This window comes from Notechis scutatus, chromosome 4 (genome assembly GCF_049901735.1).
Source record: "Notechis scutatus isolate UNSWTSFEM ecotype Mainland chromosome 4, rNotScu1.2, whole genome shotgun sequence".
Classification (NCBI taxonomy): Eukaryota; Metazoa; Chordata; class Lepidosauria; order Squamata; family Elapidae; genus Notechis; species Notechis scutatus.
This window is the reverse complement of record NC_142012.1, coordinates 84382350-84410123: the sequence shown is the minus strand read 5'-3', so window position 1 is coordinate 84410123 and position 27774 is coordinate 84382350. Positions and strand designations below refer to the sequence as shown.

Genomic DNA, 27774 nt, shown 5'->3' with positions numbered 1-27774 from the left:
TACTTCTCTTTGGGCCCAGGGTGTTCCCGAACCAAGTGGTGCAACAGGTGCTGGCATCCACTGGCATTGAACCCACCCCTGACCAGGATAAAATCCCCACCCTGGAGGAATACTCTCTGCAGGGGATAATCTCCTTGCTGGTTGTGGAGGGGGAGGAATTGGGGTTTGTAACGTACCATCCAATGTCGTCTGCATCTGCTGTCTCTCCCTTGCTGCTTGGGTCTGCCAGGCTGGGCCGATCCTTAGGCCACCTCTGACTGATGCCACGCTGGTTCCACTGTAAATTTTTAGACGAGGGAAAGTAAAGGTGGGCTGCTTTAGGACCCAGCTTGTCTGGAGAGGTTGTGGCTGTGATACATAACTTCCCACCTTAAGTTGCTGGAATTTCTCTGGGATCCCTGTCAATGACTGGCTTCAGAAGGGGGTCAACAGGTTCCAGTCTTGAGAGTTGTCTGATTCCAACGTCCCTCCATTTCTCCACTCTGTCTCATGGGCCATTCTCAGAGGGCTGGAGAAGGAAAGGCGTTTAGGCAGCTTCTCCTCCAGTCTCACCTTTGGATTCAGCTCTGTCTAGTAGCTTCTCCATTAATCCATCTCCTTGGGCCAGGCACCTAGTCTCCGTCTCTCCTCTGCAGCTTCTATCACTTGCAAAATTTCTTCAGAAGGGGATCAGGCCAAAATCAATTAGAAGAAAGGGGCAACCAAAGGCTAGAAAGCTCCGGCTTGTGGGCTACAAGCCAGGCTCAAAGAGTTTAGCGATGGGAGCAAAACAGTAGTATTTTTAAGGTCTGCAAGCTTTGCAGAGCAAAATTGGAACAGAATTGATACAAATTTGTGGAATGATTCACTTAGCGATGATGATCCACTTAGTGATGGTAACTCACTTAGTGATGGTAATTCACTTAGTGATGGTGTCAGCATTCAGGGAGGAGAAGCTGAACAAGATATGGAGCAAGAGAGGATTGATACACAATGTCAGATGGTGCTCCATTCAAAATCCAAGAAAGAAATACTTAGATTCCATTAATTAGAGAAAAGAAGTTGTGTATAGCATCATGTGGGCATCTCCAGGTAGTGATGAGGCCTCTGTCCATTGACCTTGACATATTTTGATAAAGAGTTGTGGCTGCGCATAGCATAGAATAGAAGCCTAAGCAAGAACCTTCCCCCCCAACTTATACAGTTCTGTTTTGTAACACCTCCAGCTCACTTCCCATAACCATGTCCCCCCTCCTCCCCCTGTTACTTATGACAGCCTAAAGATGCAAAGCAAAGGAAGAAAATCTTGAAGACTGACACACAGGAGCAATCAGTGCCATGCAGGTAAAAGTGATGGAACAAGGGGATTCCACCTGACAGGTATTCTGCTAGTGAAGTTAAAGTGTATAATGTATGGTATGAGCCAAGGAACGACAAAGAAGTATTGGCATTACCTAAAATTGAACAAGTAAAGTGGAAAAAAGCCATGGACACGGAAATAAAATCTATGGGAGAACATGAAGTGTTTACATCTATGACTTTGCCACAGGATAGCAAAGCTGTAGGATGCAAGTGGGTATACAAGAAAAAGCTACTGCCCAATAATGAGGTACAATATAAAAAAGAAATTCTGAGGTATTTGAAGAAACTGTGAATGTGGGTCTTCAAATACAAGTATCTAAAGAATATTAACGGTAATTGAATGTATGTCTATTCCAGTTATGAAGGGTATCAGAGTGTCAAAGTATATTCATGAACTGGAATAGAGTATGGTAATAAGGTCAGCCAATGAATAGGCATAGCAACTAAGTCAGCCAATGAGGACTGTTTTGAAAAGTGAAACTAGAAGAAACTTAGGTGTGGCTCTATATTAAGCTCTGCAACTCTGCTGCTATATTAAGCTCTGAGTCTGTCTATTGAAAATGAAACTGCATCTCTCTGCTCTGTGCCTTCCTTGCCTGCTGAACTAAAGAGAAACTAACCAGCTTCCAAGATTTGCTGAAGACTGGAGCTCTGCTCTGAACCTGTAATATGTCTGCTTCTGTTTGAGTTTGCTTCATGTTGGAGAAATCTACAACTGGTATTGTAAAATTTACTTAATATGTTTATAAAGATGTTAATCAGCCATCTGTGTTTATTTTTCTGGCACTGAATTTACACTGCAAAACTCTGAACAGTCTGCACTACTATTACTATTAATCTTCTCATCACTCCTTATCACCCATCCCTTCCCACTTCTGACTATATGACTGTAACTTTGTTGCTTGTATCCTTACGATTTATATTGACTGTTTCCTAGTATGATTTGATTGTTTATTGTACCCTATGACTATTATTAAGTGTTGTACCTTATAATTCTTGATGAATGTATCTTTTGTTTTATGTACACTGACAGCATTTGCAACAAGACAAATTCTTTGTGTGTCCAATCACACTTGGCCAATAAAGAATTCTATTCTATTCTATTCTATTCTATTCTATTCTATTCTATTCTATTCTATTCTATTCTATATGCTGGGTCATGGAGAAAGCTAGGGAGTTCCAGAAAAACATCTACTTCTGCTTCATTGACTATGCTAAAGCCTTTGTGTGGATCACAACAAATTGTGGCAAGTTTTTAAAGAGATGGGAGTACCAGACCATCTTATTTGTCTCTTGAGAAACCTATATGCGGATCAAGAAGCAACAGTGAGAACTGGACACGGAATCACTAATTGGATCAAAATTGGGAAAGGAGTCCGGTAAGACTGTATACTGTTGCCCTGCCTATTTAACTTATATGCAGAGCACATCATGAGAAAGGCAGGCTAGATGACTCAAAAATTGGAATTAAGATTGCCGGGAGAAATATCAACAACCTCAAATATGCAGATGATACTACTCTAATGGCAGAAAGTGAAGAGGAACTAAAGAACCTCTTAATGCAGGTGAAGAAGGAGAGTGCAAAAGTTGGCTTAAAACTCAACATTAAGAAAACTAAGATCATGGCTTCTGGCCCTCTCAATTCCTGGCAAATAGATGGGGAAGAAATGGAGGTAGTGACAGATTATATTTTCCTGGGCTCCAAGATCACCGCAGATGGGGACTGCAGCCAAGAAATTGAAAGACGTTTGCTCCTAGGGAGGAAAGCTATGGCAAATCTAGACAGCATACTAAAAAGCAGAGACATCACCCTGCCAACAAAAGTGTGTATAGTCAAGGCTATGGTTTTCCCAGTTGCAATGTATGGCTGTGAAAATTGGACCATAAGAAAGGCTGAGCGCCAAAGAATGGAGGCCTTTGAACTCTGGTGCTGGAGAAGACTACTGCAAATCCCTTGGACTGCAAGGCCATCCAACCAATCAGTCCTAGAGGAGATCAACCCTGGCTACTCTTTAGAAGGCCAGATCTTGAAGATGAAATTCAAATACTTTGACCACCTAATGAGAAGGAAGGACTCACTGGAGAAGAGCCTATTGCTGGGAAAGATTGAGGGCAATAGAAGAAGGGGACGACAGAGAATGAAGTGGCTGGATGGAGTCACTGAAGCAGTAGGCGTGAGCTTAAATGGACTCCAGAAGATGGTAGAAGACAGGAAGGCCTGGAGGAATGTTGTCCATGAAATTGCAATGGGTCAGACATGATTTCACAACTAACAACAACAAGGCTGGCCTGGATTTCTTAATGGGCACAAAATATCTATCTCTAAAAACTTCAGGCATCTGCTGGAGGCTGTTTCCTATAGAAGGAAGACTGGGACTGCTTTCTGTCTTTAAGAGCATTTTCTATATATTCTATCCTGCCTCTTTTAATATTAAGAATAAATAATATTTTTATCTGGGGAGCGGGGGCTTCCTACAATTTCTTAGTTAGAATACTATACTAGAATATGAGCCTCTGGGGCTTTCTGATTTTTCATTCCCTTTCCCCCTCAATTTATACAGTAAAGGTAAAAATATCTCTAGAGAAGTTAGAAAAAGCAACGATTTATGAAATATTTGGATCAACTAATTAACATTTCTAACAAAAGTTTGCAAATAGATCCCCCCCCCGCCAGTATTTGCCTGACCAAAACAGGCATGTATCATGACACTTGTTTGTGACATTTTGTGATATTCATTTCCCCTGCTTTATTATTAGTTTTTATTTCTGTTCCTTATTCCATTCCCATTTTACGTCTTTGAGGGAAGTGAAATATGATGAATGCTAGAAGAAAACAGATGGCACAGGTTGATCTTTCCTGAAACCTGACAAGGAAGATCAGTCTTGCTGGAACAAATGATTTGGGGTCTTTTAAACAACCACAACCACCAGCTAACATGGAAAGGAAGGCCTGCCCTTTAGCTCCTATGCATGAGGCTTTAATCCCTATTCAGACTGAAATCCTGTCACTGATGTCTAGACAGCAAGGCTTGAAATTTTGGGCTTGGGCAATTTGGAACTGCGCCACCTTGGGCATCTAAGCATAATTCACAAAATTGTCTGCTATAACATCTTGCCCATCAACGACTTCTTCAGTTTCAATCACAATAATACATGGGCAAACAACTGATACAAACTCAAGGTAAACCGCTCCAAACTTGGTTGCAGAAAATACGACTTCAGCCACAGAGTGGCCAATGCCTGGAACACCCTACCCGACTCCATTGTTACAGCCTCAACCCCTCACAGCTTCAACCTCAAACTGTCTACTGTGGATCTCACCCCATTCTTAAGAGGTCCTTAAAGGGGGTGTGCATAAGTGCATCAGCATACTTACTGTCCCCATTTATCTGTATTTACTTCCTTTGTTCATGTTTATGTTCATACCTATACTTGTTATCTTGTACATGTTTGACAAACAAACAAATAATTAAAATAAATAAGATCCCGGTAACCAAATTGTACTGATCTAATGTAGCTCAGCTACAGTCCTTTAAGAAATCAGTTTTATCAAAGATTATTGTTGCATTTACACAGGGCACCTGAGAAATATTATGCTTTAGAAGGTAGAGCTGAAGAAACAGTGCTTCAAAAAAGAAATAGTGCAAAAAAAGGATCTGGAGAGATAAGGGGGGAGTGGGCTGAGTTAACCTCCTTTTCATGTTTCTGCCATTGTGCCCCTATTTTCCAAATTGCCTCACCACTACCACCACCACCACCAGCCAACATCACTTCCCCAGGTGCTTCTGAGGAGAGATCCAATTTGTGCAAGCCAATTCTGGGCATGTTTTCTGAGAAGTTTTTTGGATGAATATTAACTTGGACATGTTTATTTCATATATCCGTCATATATCCCCCAATTGTTTGATTGATTTTAAAGAGAGATACTGTAACTACCATGTAGTGTTAATAACATTGCATGGAAACAATTTTCCCCAAACTCAAAAATCATTACACTTTATTGTATAAGAAAAAGTGTAGAGTAGAGCAGAGCAGAGCAGAGCAGAGCAGAACAGAACAGAACAGAACAGAACAGAACAGAACAGAACAGAATAGAATAGAATAGAATACTTTATTTGGACAAGTGTGATTAGACAGACAAGAAATTTGTCTCAAGTGCATATGTGCTCAGCGTACACGTAAAACAAAAGAGTAATAATAATAATACCAATAAGAGAAGGAAGTAGAAATGATGAGAAGGATAATAGTAATGCAGCCATACCTCATGGGTAAATATGCTTAGTCATAAGACAGTACTGTGGGAATTGGGTGTTTAGCAGAGTGATGGCACGAGGAAAAAACATGTCTCTGTTGTTTTGGCATGCAGTGTAACAGTGTCTTAAGGGGAGGAGTTGAAACAGTTTATATCCAGGATCAGGGGTGGTCTGTAGATATTTTCTTAGCTGTCCTTCTGATCTGTGCAGTGGAAGGTAGGCTGTACAATTGTTTTTTCTGCAGTCCGAATTATCCATTGAAGTCTGTATTGTATAACTGTCCTGTTTGATTACCGTACCAGTTATAGAAAAATAAATGACTTAATAATTCCTCTGTAGAACTGTATCAACAGCTCCTGGGGCAGTCTGATCTTTCTGAGTTGATGCAGGAGGAATATTCTTTGTTGTGATTCACTTAACAACTGTGGCAAGGAAGGTCATAAAATGGAGCAAAATTCACTTAACAAATAGCAACAGCACTTAACTCTTAGCAACAGAAATATTGGGCTCAATTGTGGTCATACGTCAAGGACTACCTGCATACAGTTTAACTTGTTTGTTTGATTGTAATCATATAATCACAGTTTACATATTACAAGAAATAACCTCGTGCCAACCACTTAAAATATAGCTAACTTAAAAGTTGGGCAATTTGACAGTTGAGCCAATTACCTCTGTGTTGGATAGATTCAAGCAGAGGTTGAATGGGGAAGCTCTAATCTGGATTTCTGCATTGAACAGGAAGTTGGGATTCATGGCCTCAGTTACCCTTTCTAATTCTAGGATTTTAGCGGTGGAATTTTTATGGATTTTAAATGATTTATTCCTTTGGCTTAACCTATAAAGTGGGAATATCGCTGAAATCATTTTTCTTGGCTGAGGTTTAAATTTGTTTGGAGAATAGTGAAAATCATGTTATATATTAAAAGCAAGCTAATTCTTTTTTTTCCAAATAAGTTTTTTATTTTCAATATAAACATACATATTGTCAACTCATAAAACATTTTGTATACACATTTTATAGTTGACAACAGAAAGAAGGGGGGGAGTTTTAAAGAGCAGACAGCAGTGTGGAATCGAAAGTACATTCCATTCATATTTTCTTCAAAGACTGATTAGATGACTGAAGCTTCTGCCGTGAAAAAATTTAATTGGAGAGCATGAGTGATGACTCTTGGCTATGGATGTTTTTCGTTGGATGATACACCCGGGGGGGAGGGGGAAGCAGGATCAAGGGTGACAGTGAATTAAGTATCTCAGAGTTGACTACACCCAGGTAAATGCCGGACATAGAATGTTAACTTCAAATAAATCTTTTTTAGTTTTGGGAGTGTGGCTCAAGGCTCATGATTTAGTTGGAGTAACTGCCGGAATCCTGACACATATTTTATGAACATTGCATTAACTGGGTCAAGTCTTTTTAAGCAACAATAACAATGATAATACAAATAGGTATATGTAGTTCTAATCTTCCAACTTCCACAACTTCAACAAGGCTAATCTCTTTTCATAATCCATTTCTCATTTTCCCATTAATTCATTTAAACATAAATAATATTTCTTTGTGCCTTGTATTTATAGTCCCTAAATACTATTATTTAATATTTTCTAAGAATTATTTATAGTTCCACCATAACTTCAATATTCCAAATGTGTAGGGTTAATAATAATGCTAAATATTGACAATATTTAATCAATCCCGAGAGTGTATCTCAAAAACCCACACAGTTCCTAGTTCTTCATTATTTTAAATTTCATAATATACTTTAACACACTATTAATACTAATAATACAGTTTAATTACCTAATCCTAAATTCCCATCTATTGTCTTGACTTATTGAGATTATATTATTAAAATATATTTTCTATTAGTATACATACTACTATTTTCCCTGTATATATTTTCCCATTTTATTGAAATGTTTTCTCATTATCCATCATCTCTTGATCTTTTTGAAATTCCATTGTTTATTGATTTTTAAATCAACCTTTTATCTCTCTCTCTCTTGGAATCTTATATTTCTTGTGTGTGGTTTTTTTTTTGTACCTACCAATCTTCCCCTTCTGAGTACCTTTTATCTCTTTCTTCTGTTGTATTTGAACTCCCATCATCAAAACATTTTGATTTTCTTGAGATTTTTTCCTTTTCTCTCTATTATGTTATAAACTTCTACTTATTAATCCTTTCTCTTTATTTTTAACTTCTTGCATCTCTTTTTGCTTTTCCTTTCCACTGCCTTTTCTAATTTCTCACTTATTTATTGAGTATCATGTTCTTCTTTCCCCACAGTTGTTGGGTAGCTTCTACTGTCAGGATTCCGGCACTTACGCCAATTAATTCATGAGTCTCAAGCCAAACTTCCAAAACTTCAAAGGATTATTGAGAGTTAACATGTCGGCATGACCTGGATGTAGCCGACTCTGAGATACATAATTCACTATCACCCTTGACCCTGGTTTTCCCCCACCCCTCTGGGTGTATCATAATTCATATTCTCCAACAAAACATGTCCATAGACAAGAGTCATCAATCATGTTCTCCAATTAGAGATTTGTGTGGCAGAAACTTCAGTCGCCTAGTTACAATCTCTGAAAAATATTATTGGAATGCACTGCTCTTTCAAACTCCTTCCTCCCCTTTTCTGTTGGCAACTATAAACAGGCATAGAAATGTTTTATGAGTTGACATCTACATTCATTTTTATATCTTTAAATAATCCCCTTGTTTCCTTATTTCCTTTCCAAAATTCACACATATCTTTTAACATGATCAATATTTCTCCATATAACACAGTTGTCTCTTGGAAGTCCATTTTGTAAAAACCCTTATTTTACAATTTACAATTTATATTTCCCAATTTTATATCTCCCAATTGTCCAAACTTTAAAGTCTTATTTAATCTGTCCTTCTTTTCTCTGTACTTCTAATACTTTTCTTCTTTTGTCTTGTACGGTGTTCTGTTGAATAGCATTAAAAACCCAAGTCCAAATTAAATCCAATAGTCCAAGTCCAAATTAAACCACTAGAATCCTCCCATCTTCCAAATCCATAATCCAATAGCCAAATTTAGTTAACTTTGGTTATTTGAACTAATATCCCAGACGTCAACAGTAGAGTCAAGGTCAAGCCGTCCTCCAGATGTTGTTGCTTCTATTTTGTGTATTAGGCTTTGTGTGTGTTGAAGTAACTTTCTCTAAAATGCTGCAGCTATTGTGCTGTAGTACTTCTCTTCCTCCAGTAGATGGCTCTCTTAACCCAAATCCAATATTAAATAGTCTGTCAAAAACAGCTGAGTTTCCAATTAAATCCAGGGGGTGTAAAAATACAGATAAACCAAATAAATTCTCCCAAAAATCATATTTCAAATTATTTGGGCTTTTTCCAAGCTTTCTATATTTTATTAGCTTGACTTGGGCTTCTTTCACCTCTTTGTTCTCAGTTTTCTTTTTCTCTGTGTGTCAATCCACCACTATTTTAAGCTTAGGAGTTATCTTTTAATATTCCTGTTGTTACTTCCAATCCTTAGGGTAAAAGTTGGTAATTATCTCATCCAGTTTGAATGCTCTGTCCATATACCACTCCAGAACAATTCTTGTGGTCCCAGTTGTCCCAGCTTCGTGACAGCCAGAAAATGGTCGTCATTCCTGCTGTCGTTTGGGGAGAGCTTGCTTCGGACCTAACAAGGAAATTGTGGTTTTCCTCATGGTTAATGAAGCATCTCTCTCCTTCTTTCACCCCCTCCAAGGCAACTATGACCACAAAGGGTCTCCCAACAGTGGTTACTGGCTGGATTTGGCAAGGCTCGAAAAGCCTGCTATTTTCCAGCCATTCACACCGCAACATCAACCAGAAGTCAAAGCAAGAGAATTCTGTGGTACTCTTAATATGATTAGTTATACCTGAATATTATTTAATCCCCATCATATACAGAGTTTGGCCCATCATTTGGTTCTCAAAAAGAGGGGGTTTGGAACTGCAAGACTCAGTTTGATCAAGCTTCCTACTTCCTATTGTAAAGAACTCACCATTTCCCATTTTTCAATGGCTGGGACATGAAAAAGTGCAAAGCAGGCATGGAAAAGCCTCTCATCTTCAGAAGGCCTTTGCTCCACATTAAAATAAACTAATTTATTGCATTAAAGATTTCTACAGATTTAGATAATTCATGTTCTGACCCAGCTGAATTCGTGGAGAACAAAAACAAAGATAAACTCAAAAACTGAAATGTTCACGGCTTTATTCTACAAATACCTCTTTGTAGTTACCAGATGGCTTGCAGCCAAGTAATCCAATTAGAAAAACCTTCAAATAATCAAAGTCTGTTATGATCACACTTAACCCTTCGAAAGCTTTTTGCCTTCTGCAAAGGCAAAAACCATTTGCAACCAGGCTTATATTCCCTAGAGGAAGGGGCCATTATATTGCCTCCTTATTCCTGAGTCATCTATGCAGCTTCAGCTGTTCCCTCCTACGAAACATCCTGCGCTCACGTGCACTGAGCACAGATTCTTCTGAAACCTTCTTGTCACTGCTGCCAGCCCCCACCATCTCTGAAGGCAGCAGTCTACTCCCTGATGGTCCTGGCCCCTCCTCCGAGTCCTTGCTCTCCTCCACCGTCTGCACCTGCTGCCAGCTAACCACAACAATTCATCATATTGAAAAACTTAAGAAGAATCTTCAGGGGTATTGCCATTTCTTGAAGCTCCAGCTATGAACTTCTGAAAATGACCAAGGTCCAGTGAATTAAGTTTACCCTACAAACCAAAACCACTGGTTATTGATGGTTGTGTATAAACAACGGTCTTCTGAGAGGGAGTGGATCTGTCACAGAATCAATTTGCATGGAAAACACCCAAACTCATGGGCTGAGGATGCTGTGGGAATAGGGGAGACCTTCCATGGGTTTCACTGAATTAGGAGGGTGCTTCTGCGGCCATGTACTCTTTTGAGATGAGCTCACAGTCTCATTTTTTGTCAAATGATTGACTAAAGGCAATTAAAGGCAAATAAAATATGTCTCTTTAAGTACTAACAAAATATATATTTTGTTTCAAATGCTTTGGAGTAATCTATATATTATCAATAAAATAAACAATTTCTTATGCTGAATAAGGTAGTATAGGTAGTATAAGAAAAAAGTAGATAGTAAACAAAGTTTACAATTCATTATAAAAGGGTGTCAAGACTTTTTTAAAAAAAGCTTTGCCCAAAACACTGAATAATTAGGAATTGTCACCAAATAAGATATTATGTACCAAATTGTCACCAAATAAGATATTATGTACCAAATTATATTTCCATATAAAGGTAGCATTTGTAGTCTATTGAACTTTTGATGCTCCAAATATTTTAAAATTTATCACCTTTTATTAAATTTGCAAAAATGGACAAAAGTAAAAGTATCCTTTTAGTATCTGGAGGAACCAAAATATGTCATAGATTGAGAACTAAGGATGAGAATTACCAGTTTTGGGATAGAGGTAACAAAGTAGGGTTTCCCTGCTTCATACTCATCATCTCCAGCTACCACACTGAAATCAGTTCTCCCTCCTTTTTTCTTCTTAGGTCGTGACATGGCCAGCACAACCTTGCCTGGCTACCCACCACATGTTCCACCAACTGGACAAGGCAGTTATCCAACCTCAACTCTTGCAGGAATGGTGCCTGGTAAGGTTCCTTGCTTCCCATATTCAGATAATTGAATGTTGTTGTTGTTTTAAATGCCTTACTTGGAAGGGCATTTCAGTAAATTTGATCAACTCCAATTCTAGAGGGTTGGGTGTTGTTGTTGTTGTTGCCTAATGCTATTTATTTTCAGTTCTGATTTCCACTGTATTAAGGAAATCAATTTTGTTTACAGCCAAGCAGTATATGGAAGTATAAATCTATCAATAGAGTGAGATGACCTCCCAGGACTGCCTTGTTCTCCTACCACAACATTAATCACATGCAATTACATATCTCAGCCTGAAGCAAGAAAAATTGAGATTAGATGTTTTATTTATTTGTATCCTGCCTTTATTATTTTTACAAATAACTCAAGGTGGTGAACATATCCAACACATCCTCCTATTTTCACCACAACAATAGGGTGAGGTGAGTTGGGCTGAAAGAGACTGGTGCCACTCAGCCAGATTTCATGGGTAGGGCAGAACTAGAAACCATGGTCTCCTGCATTCTGGCCTGGTGCCTTAACCACTATAGCGGACTCTCATGTTCACTTATCTCCAATAACAGTAGCATGGAATGTTGCGTGGGAAGAGTCATTTTGCTACTGTCGTGCATTTATACCCCTTTCTAGAAAAGCTGCTGAGTGGATGGCTAAGTTACAACATTCCTTCTTTCTGATGGATCCACCATTCGTTGTTTTCAATACCATGGACCATCTCTACATGATACTTGGCAAAGATAGAATAAGGAGTAGCATACTACCTTCATTCCTTAATATAGAGTATGTTGTAAGGACTTTTATTTCCAATATTTTAATACCATCCCACTGGATGTGATAATTAAAGATTCCAGTGGCAATTGGTATGATGTATAAGAGTAGCACAGATAATGGAGATGGGGTATATAAACCACTCGGTTTAAATAACTGAAATCCTAAATTCACTGAATCTGAAATATCTCAACACTATCTCTTCCCCCTACCAATACACAAAGAGTGATCCCTTGTTATGAACTTGCCAATCACTACAGAACACTTTCTTCAAGCCCTCTGCCATGAAATGTGTACCATGGCAAGATTTTTTAGAAAGGGTGGTATGCAAGATTGGAAATAGCCATCCAAAGAAGCTACGACTTCATTATTTGTTCGTTGTTTGATCATGAACAAATATATTTATGGATATTGTTTGGGGATTATATTTTCTAATTTAGTTGGTCTTAAAGTCAGTTTTCTAGTTATTTTACTGTACTATTTATTTGGGATTTTCTTAATCCTATCTATATTTGTCCTATCTATATTTTATGTAAACGACATTAAAATGGAATATCAACACAAGTACAAAGGGGGCAAGAGTTACACAGCAATGCTACATCAACCATTTCATCTTTCGACATAGACATGGACACTGATAGCTTCTGACATATGGAGGTCATAGCAGCATAACTATAGTTGAATAACCTAGGGGTCATCAAAAGTTAGTGGAGTAATGATTGCTTGATAGCTATCAATGGTTGATAGATAGCTGGCATATCACTGTGTATTTGAATAAAATGTCCATGAGAGCTTCAAGCCACAAGGTTGAATCTGAATAAATATAAATTTATAATTTGGAAAAGAGAGAGAATAAATAAAGTGATGAGAATTGTCTAAAGAAGTTCAGACCTTCTTTCCAGGGATTTGTGGAAAGTCTGTTGTATGAAAAGAAATAATATTTATTGCTTATTGTTGCTTAAGTTCTACATGTATTGTTATTAAAAATTACCAATACTCTTTCACTGAAAAACACTAAAACCTGACAGAGCAATCCCCTAACAAAAGATAGCAGGTGAGACCAGTATGGTTGCCTGAAGAGTTCTCAGACGTATTGAGAGACAAAAAATGTCAAATATAAAAAACGGAAAGAGGGACATATAACTAAAACAGAATACCAACAAATCTTCAAGGAGGAAGCTGGGAAGGCTAAGGGCCAGAATGCTAAAATTAGCAACCAATGTAAAAAATGATAATAAAAAAGTTCATTCAAGATGTAAAGAACTAGAAGAACATCTAAGAAGCAATAGGTCCACTAATGGGAGCAGATGGAAAGAAGGTGACAGGCAGCAGGGAGAAAGCAGAACTGCAACTGTTTGGATGCAAAATGAAGAAACAGGCCAACTTATCAAAAGCAGCACTGAGGGAGATGGAATAGGTGTACAAGTCAAAATAGGCAAGGAATTAATAACAGAATACCTATTCACACTGGATGAGTAGAAATCACCTGGAACAGATGACTTACATCCCAGAGTTTTGAAGGAGCTGACAGATGCAATTTTGAATGTAATCTTTCAAAGCTCTTGTAGTGCTGGGGAAATACTAGAAGACTAGAAAAGAGCTTATGTAGTTCCAATCTACAAAAAGGGAAAAATGGATCCAGGAAATTATAACCCAATCAGTTTAACATCAATATCTGGGAAAATCCTGGAAAAGATAATCAAGCAGAGGATTTGTGAGCATCAAGAAACAAAAAAATGATGATTATTAGAAGATGGCTTAGGTGTCAAAGCTCCGACTAATGAACCCAAGCAAATCAGAACTCTGAGGCTAAGATCTTCCTCAAATAATTTCTTTATTGGATAAATCATATCAGCACAATCAAATGCAAAACCAACTCTAAATGTTTCCCACAGTTTCAGTATAAAAACACACTTGATCTTGTGTATTCAAATATTAAGCATGCTTGTAGAACAAAACCTCTTCCCCACTTAGGACAATCAGACCATCTCACCCTGCTTTTACTACCAGTCTACACTCCCTTAGGAAGAGAACAAAACCTAGAAGTCAAACTATTAGATGTAGAGATGTATAGGAGGGAGGTTGAGGACCACTTTATTGACAGTGACCCACAGCAGATGTGGAGGGGGATACAGGCCCTGACCAACTATAAAGGCCAGGGCCCAACAAACAGCAAGAGCAGTAGCACTCTGGCAGAGGAGCTAAACAGCTTTTGCGCATGCTTTGAGACCACCAAGAACCTGGACATACTGCCTCACGAGGACCACGACGCTGCACCTCTTTCTCTTCAGGTGCATGAGGTGAGAAAAACACTGAGAGCAGTAAATCCCAGGAAAGCTGCTGGGCCTAATGGCATTCCGGGTGCAGTAGTTAAAGCATGTGCTGACCAGTTGGCAGAAATACTTACAGAGCTGTTCAATCTATCTTTGACACATGCCATCATCCCACAATGCCTGAAGGCTGCAACCATCATCCCCGTTCCCCAAAAAACAAATATAAACACTCTCAATGACTATAGGCCCATAGCGTTAACAAGCTCCATTATGAAGGTTTTTGAGCGACTAGTTTCACAGCACATCAGAGACTGCCTCCCGCCCTCCTTTGATCAACATCAGTTTGCTTATAGAGCAAACCGATCTACAGAGGATGCTGTGGCCATCACACTTCATAGAGCACTGAGTCATCTGGAGAACAAACAGAGCTATGTGAAGATGTTCTTTGTGGACTACAGCTCTGCATTTAACACTATCATCCCAGATATACTAGTAACCAAACTGTATAATCTGCAGGTCCCCACCCCCACATGCTCCTGGATTAAGAACTTTTTGACAAACAGACCACAGTCTGTTAGACTTGTCTCTCACCTTTCTTCCACTATTACACTCAGTACTGGTTCCCCCCAGGGTTGTGTCTTGAGCCCCCTGCTATATGCCTTGTACACCTTTGACTGCTCACCAAGCCACGCAACAAACACCTTCATAAAGTTTGCAGATGACACGACCGTGATTGTTCTCATCTCCGGAGAGGATGAGACGGCATATAGGGCAGAAGTACAGAACCTGTCTCTCTGGTGTTCACAGAACAATCTGTCACTGATTGTCCATAAAACCAAAGAACTGATTATGGACTTCAGTAAACATGGACAGGACCACGCCCCACTCATCATCAACGGAGAATGAGTGGAAACTGTCCCTACGATCAAATTCCTTGGCATCCATATTTCAGCTGATATCTCCTGGTCCCCTAATACCAAGGCCATAGTGAAGAAGGCTCAGCAGCAGCTGCACTTCCTGCGGGTTCTCAGGAAAAACAATCTGGATAAGAAGCTGTTGCTGGCTTTCTATAAAGCCTCTGTGGAGAGCACTCTGACATATTGTCTGGGTGTGTGGTATGCAGGATCCACAGTTGAGGACAGGAAAACTGTACAGAGGGTGATAAACACCACTCAAAAGATCATTGGTTGCCCTCTGCCCTCCCTGGAAGACTTAGCCAGGTCCCGCTGCCAAAGCAGAATCAAGCCCATCATACCCTGGCAATTATCTTTTTGACCTGCTGCCGTCTGGACAGCGTTTTAGGTCAATAAAATCCCACACCACTAGACTAACAAATAGTTTCTTTCCCTGGACCATCCGAACCGCAAATAAACACGAAGTCACTACCTTATTAAGATGTGAAAAGATGTGAAATCTCAATACCCCATTCAGATGTATAATAACATATTACAGTACAATCCATCTCTTGTGTATTATACTGGGCTAAGTGTTACAGTCAGTGTTGGATGTATATTTTGTGTATATTCGTAGATATTGTATTCTCAAATTGCAAATGGAGACGTGGGTACTCTATTTTTCTTATCTTCATTTTTAAATGCTTTGGTTTTATTGTATTGCGAACAGTTGCTGGGGTGCATCCACAGTTTCGTTGTACAATGACAATAATGTTCTTCTAATAATTAAACTAGGAAATAACTCCCTCTCCAAAAGTCCCAAGTCACGTTGGCCAACTAGGTTAATTGGCGGACTCTCCAGGCACTCCTCCCCATCTTTGTCTACCACCTATAGAGATGACATTGGTCCCCACAAGAAAGTTCTTTGTTTTGTCTAGCAATGCATTTCATCTGCCTTCCCCCTCCCCACTGTATGTGGCAACTGAGAAATAGAAAAATGGCTTCTGCCAGGTTTGATTCGAAGTTGACAGTTGAATCTCTTCTAGTGAGTGAGGAATTCCTGGAAAATATCAAATATAGATAGGTTAATTTCCAATTACACCCCTTCTATCACCAGGTGGTTGCTTTAGCATCTGGGGATATTTTTCATGGAATTTCCTGACTAACTTCTCTGCTCTAATATCCCTGCCCTTCACCCAGATAGCTTCTGACAGGGGGTGCAGCTTTCCCTTATATAGTCTCGAGTGTAGGATCCTTTGTATTTCATAGTGAGTTTCCTCTTCCACTATGATAGGACCAAGGGCTTCCTGAGCTACTGACCTCAGCGCTGATCTTATTACCGGCTTCAATAAGCTGCTGTGAAAGACTGGATGCACTTTCTCTAGTAGATATGGGAGTTTCAGTTCTACTGTGACTGGGCTAATGCTTCTTACAGTTTGGAAAGGTCCTATAACCTTAGGGTTCAGGTTTTTTGCAAGGCAATTTCAGTTTCAGGTATTTGGTATAAAGGTAAACTCTCTCTCTTATGTGAAATGATCTCTGAAGGGATTGCCTTTTGTCTGCTTGTTCTTTTTGCATCTCTATGGCTTTGGATAGCACCTGTTTCACATTTCCTCAAGTGGCTGGGGAGTGGGTGTTAGGAATTTGGCTGCTCAAGGACCCTGCTGGCCACACCTGAAGCATCTCCCTCTGGCTAGAGCGGCGGGGAAGGTGTTGGCCAGAGTTGCGACAGGTCGTCATCCAAACTGGTACTTCTCCTGACTCTGCTTCAGTTTCTGCTCAGCCATGCCATGCTTCTTGCACTGTTTTAGCTTGAGGTCCAGTGCTATAGCCAATCAGTACCATTAATGGATTTTTTTGGGTACTCTTCATAAATACAGACTTGGAGCAGCTCTTGGTCTAAACCTTCCTTGAAGTATAAACCAGTAGCCACTTTGGCCTCAGCTTGCCAGTGACCCTATGGAACTCCCAAACATATTCTTTCACCAGTTGTCCCCTCTGCCTCAGGTCCCAAATCTCTGCCTCAGCTTGCAGGGCTTGGGACTCATTGTCGAATCTGGTTCTCAACTCCTGCAGGAAGACATTGATGTTTCCTAGCTCTGGTGTGTCTACATTGTGGAGTTTTGTCACCCACTCTGTAGCTTCCCCCTCGAGGTTGGCAGTCATGGCATTCACCATCATAACCTCTGATGAGTAGGCTGGAGCATAGCGGTCCAAGTGAGCCCACACCTGGTTAAGGAAAAACGCTAATTTCTCTGGGTCCGCATCAAGCATGGTCTTCATTGGTGGAGTTGCTACCAGTAGTGGAAGAGGAGGTGTACATGGGCTGGGGAACCAACCAGGACCTGGTTAGTTAAGGCCACAGTTGGTGGCCAGACCATCCAGGGAGAAACTTAGGCCAGTTGGACTCACCACTCTCTACTGCCACTGGGAGATTCGCCTTAGGCATGGACTTGCTTCCACTGACGGCTGGGGAGGCAGGCTAACCACTCAGAAGCCGCATCTTGTTAAGACCTCAAGCAAGCAGCCGCCCACCCTGTGTGTGCCTTTGCTGCACTTTGGTGCTCACTTGAGGAGGATTTCCTCACATGTGTGCACCCTCCCAGCCCCACCACAGTGAGAGAAGGTGGGTGGACGAGGAGGAGGGTTGCCCAAAGGGAAGCCTCTGCCATGGCTGGCAATTGTTCCTCAGCCAGCCTGGATTTCCAGAAAGAAGAAATAAAAGGAGAGATAGAGAGACAGGAGAGGGAGGGGGAGAGAGAGACATAGGCGCACATAGAGTTATACACAGAGAGAGGGGGAGGAAGGGAGATAGAGATAAAGAGATATATACACCTGAGTGATACACACAGAGAGAGACAGACAGACAGACACATACAAACAGAGTGATACACGGGGGAGGGGAAGATAGGGAGAGGAGGAGAGAGAGAGACATACAGAGAAAGATACAAAGTGGGAGAGAGACAGAGAGAGAGATACAGAGAGAGGGGGGAGAGAGATAGAGATGAGAGAGGGGGAGATAGGGGTAGACACATAGACAGATACAGAAAGGGGGAGAGGGGGGAGAGAGATACAGGGGGGGGGAGAGAAGTGCACAATCACCGAACCGGTTGTTAAACCTGGAGAATCCCACCCCTGCTCCATTGTTGGAGGTTTTTAAAACAAACTTGACATTTTATTGGGTTGGTATAAGGCAGGAGTCCTCAACCCCTGTGCCACAGACCAGCACCAGTCCGTGACCCACCAGGAACTATGTCAGCAAGCAAATGAAGCCCCATCCACATGCAGGGTCTAGAAAGCATGTGGAACCAGCCCCCCTCCACAGAAAAAGCGCCCTACATGGAACCAGTCCCTGGTGCCCAAAAGGTTGGAGGAGGGGATATTGATATATGGTCTCCTTGAGCAGGAGGCTGAACTAGAAGACTTCCAAAATTCCTTCCCTTCCAGACCTACGGTTCCAACGTTTCTTGGTTTATAGATACTGGAATTCTTGTATAAAACCTGTTTTTGCATTATTGCTAATGAGATTGGTGACTAAGTGAGCAGGCCTGCAATGTTCAGGGAGCATTTGCTTTTTCAATTATCCTACTGGAAACTGGCCTTTCCAAATTTCTTCCTCTGGAGCATTTTTTCTGGAGCATTTTGAGCTTCAACAGAAAAGCTCTAGGACTGCCCCATGAACAGGTCGCAGCCCTAGCCTTCTCCAAAGACAGCAGTTAAACAGAATCTCGCATTGATGAGAAAATTACATGTTTCATTAGTGATCACAAAAGGAGATAACTGGTTCCTCTCGGTCGCAATTGAGCTCAAAAGCTCATTATCCTGCAGCTCGTTTTCTTTAACTCCTTGTCAATAAACATTGTGCACATATGGTGCTTCTGCCTTCCCTTGACTGGTCTGGAGAGAGAGGAAGAGTGAGTGAGAAGTTCTTTACTTAACCTGCACTTCAGAATAAATGTAGAAACAAATTGAGTGACAATATAGAAAAATAAAGGAAGCATTTAAGCCTCCTTTTACATAAATGGGCCTTGTAAAGAATCTTCCAACTGACTTTTATCAGGAAAGAGCCTGTTGCTTTCTTACTGAAAGTTCTGCTTAGATTCAACCACCTCAAAATGAGAAAGCTTTTACAACTGCCCACTCTGCTGGCTGCAATTTGTCCCTGGATATGCTGTGATCTTTCATAGAGGATTCTTAACACAAATTCCAAAGGAAATTGCACCTGAAAACTCTTTATTACATTATTGTATTAGACTAAACTTCATTTTTCCAAGTTTCCCATTTTGTCTCCTTTGCCAATTCATTCTTAAGACCTTTCTGTTTCCTGCAGTGTTTCTTGTGACTCGTAGAATTGCATTACAAAATGCCCAGCAGATTGTAGCCAGTGAAATGACTTTCTTCTTCTCTTGTCAATTACTAATGCAATTTTGTTCTCTTTCCTCTCTGTCTGAATTATGGTATGAATAACACCCTTCTGTGTTTTTCAAGGGAGTGAATTCTCAGGCAATCCTTATAGCCACCCTCAGTACACAACCTACAATGAGGCCTGGAGGTTCAGCAATCCTGCATTACTAAGTGAGTATTCCCTACTCTCTACCGTTTTCCATCCCTTTCTGTTGACTTACTTGTTTCTTTGCTTTCTTTTTCCTATTTATTTATATCTTACTGGGAACCAAAAAAACTGAAAATGAACTGGGCTAGTCCTGTCATTGAATCCAGTATTCCCCTTTTCATCAAGACGTTTTATCTAAGCAAAGAGTTTACATTTACATTTTGCCCACAATTTTTTTTGGATGGTGGTGGTGAGAGGGTGGTTGCTGTTTCCTCTAATTTTGAATTAAAACAGGGTATGCTGGAGCTATCTTCTCTACTGAAAGCCAAATCTAGCTCCAATAAGCAACCGAGTCGGAAGATCATTTAAAAGCTGTTTATTAGGGTACCCTGATAAAATGGGGTCTCTCTATATAAAAGGGAGAGAGAACCTCGATCCCCATGTTTCCTTCCTTTTTATAGTTAACACAACAAAGAAAATGCAAGACTTGATTGGACAGAATAAAAGTAACTTCCCCTTTGCATAGGAAATCAGTTACATTTAGTCAGACGTGTTACATATTTGTATCCCATAATATCACACATGTTCATTAAAATGTGGTCTGACATCAGAAGGGGTGTAATTGTAAGGAAACAGGTTGTTTAGAGATCACAAAAGAGATAAACCAAATATCAGGTTGTACTAACAAACTTCTTATCTGGAGCTAGTCTCCAGCTTCTTTATCAGTTTAGGAATGTTGAAAGCTAATAAATCTGAATATCATTTTAAAAGAGAGAAAATACATCAAATTAAAATGCAAGGTAACTATGTTAGCTAACAAATAACAAAACCCATGCTATTTGCCCTCCCCCCACAACTATTTCAGACAAGAGTCTATTCTAAATTCTTCTGTACCAAATGTAAACTAATCAAGCTGCTACAAGAAAAAGTAAAGGGTCTAGAGGAAACTCTAACCACTCTGAAACCCAACCAACAAAATGAGAAACTCCAAACCTTGCAAGAAAAGTATGTCCTAATTGAACATAACAATGATCAAACAACTGCGAAAAGAATAGAAGAAGAAGAAGAAGAAGAAGAAGAAGAAGAAGAAGAAGAAGAAGAAGAAGAAGAAGAAGAAGAAGAAGAAGAAGAAGAAGAAGAAGAAGAAGAAGAAGAAGAAGAAGAAGAAGAAGAAGAAGAAGAAGAAGAAGAAGAAGAAGACGACAGAGGGAAACATGTCACTCATAGAAAAAAACACAAACTAGTACAAAACCCCTGTCACACCTAACCCAATCCACTCTGTACAGCCCCACTGGTACTAAGCAATCGATTTCATGGACTGTCCCTGGAAGAAAACATGCAAACACATAGAGAAGAAGTATCATTAAAAAGTAGCACCATCAAATGCTTCTTTGATAGATAGAAAAATACCCCAAACCTCCCTAGGAAAAAAAAAAGTGAGTGTTGGTGATAGGGAACAGAACCAGCTGTCCGTAGATCAGATCGTCAATCCAGAGAGGTATGTTGGTTCCCTAAAGCTAAAATCAAAGATGTGGCTGAGAACCTAACCAAAATAATTAAACCCACAGATTACTACCCTTTCCTACTAATACACGTAGGGACGAATGACACAAAAAAGGACTTGAAAATAATATTGAGTGATTAGAAGCAGCTAGGCAAGAAAGTCAAGGACTTCAGTGCACAAATAGTTGTTTTCATCTGTACTGCCAATGAAAGGACAGCATCCGGTAAGAGAGCAAAGGATTCTAGAAGTCAACCATTGGCTAAAGGGTTGGTGTCACCCAAAAAACTTTGGATTCCTGGACCATGGTCTGTACTACCTCCAGAATGGACTTCTGGCAAGGGATGGATTGTACCTCACAAAGATTGGGAAGAATGTTTTCAGAAATGAATGGCTCAACTTATCAGAAGGGCTTTAAACTAAAATTGATGGGGGAGGGTGACCAATCTTTAGGATCTCCATGACCTAATTCCAAGCAAAAACCACTAGAAAATAAGTCTAATAATGAAGTAAGGAGCAATGGAAAAGAAGACAAACCTGAACACCAAATAGGAGAGATAGGAAGCATACCCAGAGTCAGACATAAATATCTCACGTGCCTTTATACAAATCCACAAAGTCTGGAGGAAAATCAGGGTGAACTTGAACTATTAATGCATGGAGGTTGATATGATATAGTTGGAATAACAGAAACTTGATGGGATGAAACCCATGACTAGAACATACTGATAGAAGGATACAAACTCTTCAAAAAAAAAAACCAGTCCCCATAAAAGAGGAGTTGGAGTTACCCTGTATGTAAAGGACCACTATATTGTTACAGAAATGCATGAAACCAAAGAAGAAAACCTCCTAGAATGCATATGAGTCAATATAAAAGAAAAAAAAAAGAATGACATGGGCCATAGGTGTATACTACAGGCCACCAAACTAAACAGAAAAAAATATGTGACTATTTTTGCTAACCAACTAACAAATATATGTAGGAAACACAGTATGTGGGACTTCAATTACCCTGACATCAATTGAAAGACTAATTTCGCACCAAGTGAGAAATCAGCCATACTGGACTTAATTCTTACAAACAGAAAAGAAGTGATAGAGGGAGTTGAAACTGCAGGAACCTTGGGTGAGAGTCACCATGTCATAGTAGTATTCAACATAATGCAAATACAAGCAATAGACATGACAATAGGACTCTGATAACAAGCACTAGATAATCCAAGTAATTTAACCTCCCATGCCTGATATAGTACATATATACCATGTATGTTGTTTTCTTATTTTACTACATCTAGTAAAGGAATCCTCATTTCCAGATTTCTATTTCCAGTTCCTTTTAATATGCTTTCTTTCTTTTCTTCCTTTCTTTTTTTCTTATTTTATTTTACTGTATGTCCTTTCAATCAGTCCATTTTTCTCCTGTGTTAACTTTCAGGTTCCCCTTATTATTATAGTGCCACATCCCGGGGCTCCGCACCTCCCACTGCTGCCGCTGCCTATGACCGCCACTAACTACCATGGAAACCACATGAAACTGCAGGGTGACAGCCTAGGCCTCCATATTGTACCTGTCTGATGGACATTCTGCACCACCTGGAAGAAAACAACATCCCTCCCCTCCACTTTCTATTCCTCAGTATTCTTTCAGATTGCAGAATTTACTGACATCACAAGACTGAAAATGTCATGTCCCTTGCAAACTAGCCAAGCTAATTACCCTACTTCATTGGGTAATGGCAAACCAAGTTTGTGGCCAGTGGTTCTGCTGTCTCTGTTACTAATGCCACTGCAATATTTGAGACTCCTCCTTGGTAAATTCTTCAATTTCTTCCACATGAGTCTTCTCTAACTGCAAGAAGAATGGAGAGTGATATGGGCAGTCAGTAGCAGAGGAGAATGCTACTTATAATTCATTGTTCCTCCCTAAAATGATCATCTATGAAAAAGAACTCAGAATGATCAACAGTCAAATTTCCAGAACCATAAGGGAAACATGCAATTCAGCCTAATGAAGGGGGAAAGACTATGCATCATCTGCTGTATTTTCCTTGTGTGGTACATTCCCTCTCATTCCTATATAGGTTGGTTGAAATAATTAGGTCTTGCTTTCTTCTCATTTGAAGGTTGACCATTTCCATCCTATTTGTCAAAATCTTACAGGCTGAAGGTGAACAAGCAATCACACCCATAAAATATATAGAGTCAAGTCAGAAAGAAGGATGGAGTGATGTCAACCAACTATCAACATGAAGAACTATACAAGTGGATATATAAATATAACTGCTCTTAATGCTTTGTCCTCAAAGTCTATAAATGGAGAGGGGAAATAAAACCCCAATTTTCTGAAAAAGTAAAGTCATGATAGAGTAAGCTGAAATACCACCCCAACTTCAATGATAGAAACATTTTCCTGAGTTTCATTCTTTTCCTTTTATGCACACAGGAATATTCATGTATGGCAGAGAGAAGAGCGAGTACATTTTGTGGGCAGCCATCTGCACAATATACAAATTTGGCAACAATTCAGAAAAAAAATAAAATCCATTCTTTATGTGTAACATGCATTTGATTACTTGCCAGCCAAAATATATTGCTTTTTGCTGGGAAATATAACAGTTTGGGCAACTGACAATGAATCCAAATATTTCTGTTTAGAACAGAGATTATTATTTTGGTTCTCTACCTTTCTGTTCTGCCATTCATATAGAAGCATCACGATGGAATAAAGGTATGAGAAATGACATATTGTAAAAGAAATGTTGAAATACAGAAAAATAGATTTCACTTCCAGAATGTTATGCCTTCTCTTCTTATTTACACAAACAAAAGAAAGGACACACACGAGCAATATGTTTACAATTTGGTCACAACTTGATTTGAGAATGGGCAGATAAGCAATCGTGCCATTGCCAATTCATGCCAAATCTAAAATTTCAAACTCATTTTAAACTTGCCACATAATGCCACAGACAATATATCTATTGTTATATAAAAATCACACACAAAGCCTATCATCTATCTTGATTTTTTTTACCTATCTGGTTTTTTGTTTTTTTTTTGCTCTGCCATAGTTCTCTCTCTCGCCAATTGCTCAAGCCTGCTATTCTGTGTGAAATAATTTGAAGATTCCTTTCCCCCCTCCCCAATTGACCATGTTTTCTGTTTCCTTGTGGTTGCCCAAATCTGTTGGGGGCTTTGCTTGGGCCCATTGCATCTCAAATGCTAATATCATGGCCTTCTGCTCTGCTTTCTTGGGTTCCTTCCCTTTTATTGAAATAAAAAGTTATAAGATACATAATAAAAGAAATTTTAAAACTCAGATTTGTGAAAACTTGAATACCTTTAGTAGGGTCTTGTCCTCAGAGAAGAACAACCTACTCCTCTTTTACCAGAGTGAGAATCATGAAGAAATTCATTCATATCCACAAAAGTGACAGCATAGGATGCCTTCTATAGCAAAAGGTTTCATTTCCAAAGCCTCTTCTTATGTGTTCTAATTCCCGTGTAATTTTCGCTTAAGCGAACGGCATGCAAATGAAGTGGACCTTTTCATCGTAACTATCTTATCTCTTCTTGCCATAACAATATTCCGTTATTAAAATACCATTTATGCAAATTTCATGTCATAATGTAAGAATGTTGTAAATCATATAAAACACGGAACATTATGCATGATCATGGTGGATTTCAGACTTATTAAAATCTAGCATTTCCTTCAGCAAGTTAGTGAAGTCTCTCAATATAATCCGGTCTAGAATGTCCTAATCTATACAGGAAAGGGGGCAGAGGTAATCTTTGTCAATGTCCTTCTTCCCTGCACTCTTGAGCACTATCTCCCACAATATTCAAAAAGGTTTTTTCTCCCTCCTCCTGAGCAAAGAGAGAGAAGAATTATTACTTCCTTTTTCCACAAGTAGAGATGTTCTGTGAGATCTGGAGGAGAAAGGAGATACAATTTACATAAATGGTTGTAGGGAGCACAAGATGCTCATATGTTTCTTGTGTATATCTAATGTTAAACCATCTGAAGAGAAGCAAGATCTTCTCATTAGGAGCTTTTGAGATAAGAGAGGAGCAAGTGTTCATAGAGAACTAAATATACTTGCTCCCATTTGGTACATCTTGACTTCATAAAGAGGCACTGGATCCACTTTCAAGAAAACTTAAAGCAGGAGGCTTTGCAAATCAACAAATTGTTAATGTTGGGTGGATATAAGAAATGGTTGTATTTTGCTTTATAGAACCTTTCTGTGAGATTATCAAACATGACCATTGCCATAAGCCAGAAACTCTTTCTGTTGTTCTCCATAATACCATTGAAATGTGTTGATATTATTGGATCACAAAAATCATCTACATTATTGGCTGTGTTTTTTTTTTTAAATTAATAAAATAATGTTTATTGATAGCCCCAAATTAAAAGATCTGAAAATGCACTTATTCTTTTATATCTTCTTTACAATCAAAAATCATTTCAATGACACCTTTAGCTATCTTATTCCAAATTAATTTTAAGATTAAGGGCAACAAAAACCAATTTTCATTAACATAAATAGTTAATAATCTGGTTATTGGAATATTTAAAATTGCCCATACAATAGATTAAATATGAATTCCCAAATAATTGGGAATGGCTATTTGGGCCAGTCTAAAAACTTATTAGGTTCCAACATATCCCTGAACATCATTTGTGTATTCCCTCATCTTGATTATGCCAAAATAAAAGTATAATCTCAATTTTTGAAAACTTCTGATCCAGGAAATCATTAGGGAAAGAGTAACTGGAATAATATGATCTGATATTCATATTTTTTTAAAAAATAACATTGGTAGAAAAAAAGGTGATTGTCTAATTGTTCATAACCTTTGGCTTAACTTCAGGCCATTAACACAGATAACTTTACACAAACTTTGATTTGGTCTGGCATGATCACTAAAAGAGTAAGCAATTTAATTTGGAACATCCTATTCAAAGGCCCAGGTTGTGAGACCATCTTCCAGCTCTTTTCGAGAGCCACCTGCGAATGTGTGCATTACATTTGCCAAAGAATTTCTGTGTTGGATCCTGGTTGTTTTGAATTCCATTTCAAGATTGCATTGTAAAGCAAAGTTATAGTTACAATTAGGAATTGAAATGGGGATTTATGTGATGATATTATATTTAAAAAACTTCATTATTCATATAGATTCCATTGGAGTGGACTATGCAGGAAGCACAAAAGAATCTTATCAATTATTTAATATTTTATTATTTGGGGGGAACGGAATTACTGCTTTGTAGAAAGATGATGTGTGTTATGTGAAGACAATTCCTCTTGTATATAAGCCCATTCTACATCTTTATCATGCTAGTGGTTGAAACAGGCTCATCTCATCATGTAAATAAGGAATGCATTGTCTGTACTGCTTGAATCTCATTGTGCTCTCTGATAACAAAACCCAGTGTTCAATAAAGCACAGCACAAATTCAGAATCTGTGGGGACAACCCAACCTGTGAAGACCTTTTGCCCCAAAACATCCAACATCTCCCAAAAGATATTTGCCACTTTTATCTTGTTAAGATAATATTAATCATGCAGGGAATGAAAAACTAGAAAAAATTGAACAGAAAAACAATTCTATGCAAAAGAAAAAGATGAAAATTTTGATATCTTTTACCTCTGCCCGTACATGCTGATTCTTCTGCTTTTGCTACTATAATGCTTCTTTCTTTGTTCGTTGTTTTTCATTGCTTTTGCTCCCCAAATCTGCAGGCTGTAGTTCAGTGATGGATTTTTTTTTCCTTTGACTTTCTTTGGGCAGGGTATGACACCCCTCCCTTTTTTTTTTTTTTCCTCCAGTTGTACAATGGGCCAGGGAATTCAAACATACACGAATCCAAGAAATATACAGAAACTTGCAGAATATCCTAATTCTTTCTTGTTAATATTGGCTACCTATTTCAATACCTTTGCTGAGAAATCCTGATAAAGTTTTGTTGCTATTACTAATACTACACTCTGTTTTCCTTCACTCGATTACTAGTCACTTTATTTGTTCCATTCTTCTAGCAGCTTCGTTTATGTTTCCTTCTAAAAAATAATTTGTTGCTAAAGTTCTGTAATTCATCTAAACAAGCAAAAGGCTATATTTATTTTTTCAGAGGAAAAAAACCCAAACTCATACCAATAGTATGGTTCAGAAAGAACAGGAATTGTTTCCTTAATCATGTCTCTTTTAGCTAGTATATCTTTAAGGCTTGGTAACAAAAAGAAAATAAAACATATAGCAAAAACATTTTTATGACAAAATCCATTGTGAACTGTAAAATTCTTTAAAAGTAACGTATTTAATAATCCTGAGCCTTAGGTTGAAGCAGTACTGTTGCATGTTTTCTTACCCATGCTTACAGTAGTAAAAATCAAAATGCAAAGGAAAGATTCTGAACGAATCACAAACTTATATGAAAATATTAAACAGCCAAAAAAGTAACAAGAAGTATTTTCTGGAGTATTCCTTTTAAAAACATATTATTTT

At 38.9% G+C, this 27774-nt stretch overlaps 1 protein-coding gene across 3 annotated transcripts in view; it reads left to right on the top strand.

The window, feature by feature from the left end:
- Nucleotides 1-24815, top strand: part of PAX2 (paired box 2) — a 233228-nt gene extending 208413 nt beyond the window's left edge. For 2 of the 3 annotated variants that reach the window (XM_087963985.1, XM_087963984.1), the window contains 3 exons: nucleotides 11162-11263; nucleotides 19690-19776; nucleotides 22693-24815. In XM_087963985.1, coding sequence (XP_087820111.1) covers nucleotides 11162-11263; nucleotides 19690-19776; nucleotides 22693-22769 — 266 coding nt within the window. In that variant the 3' untranslated portion in view covers nucleotides 22770-24815. The remainder of the gene's footprint in view (nucleotides 1-11161; nucleotides 11264-19689; nucleotides 19777-22692) is intronic. The other variant, XM_087963982.1, reaches the window with a different exon arrangement.
- The last annotated feature ends 2959 nt before the right edge of the window (nucleotides 24816-27774 follow it).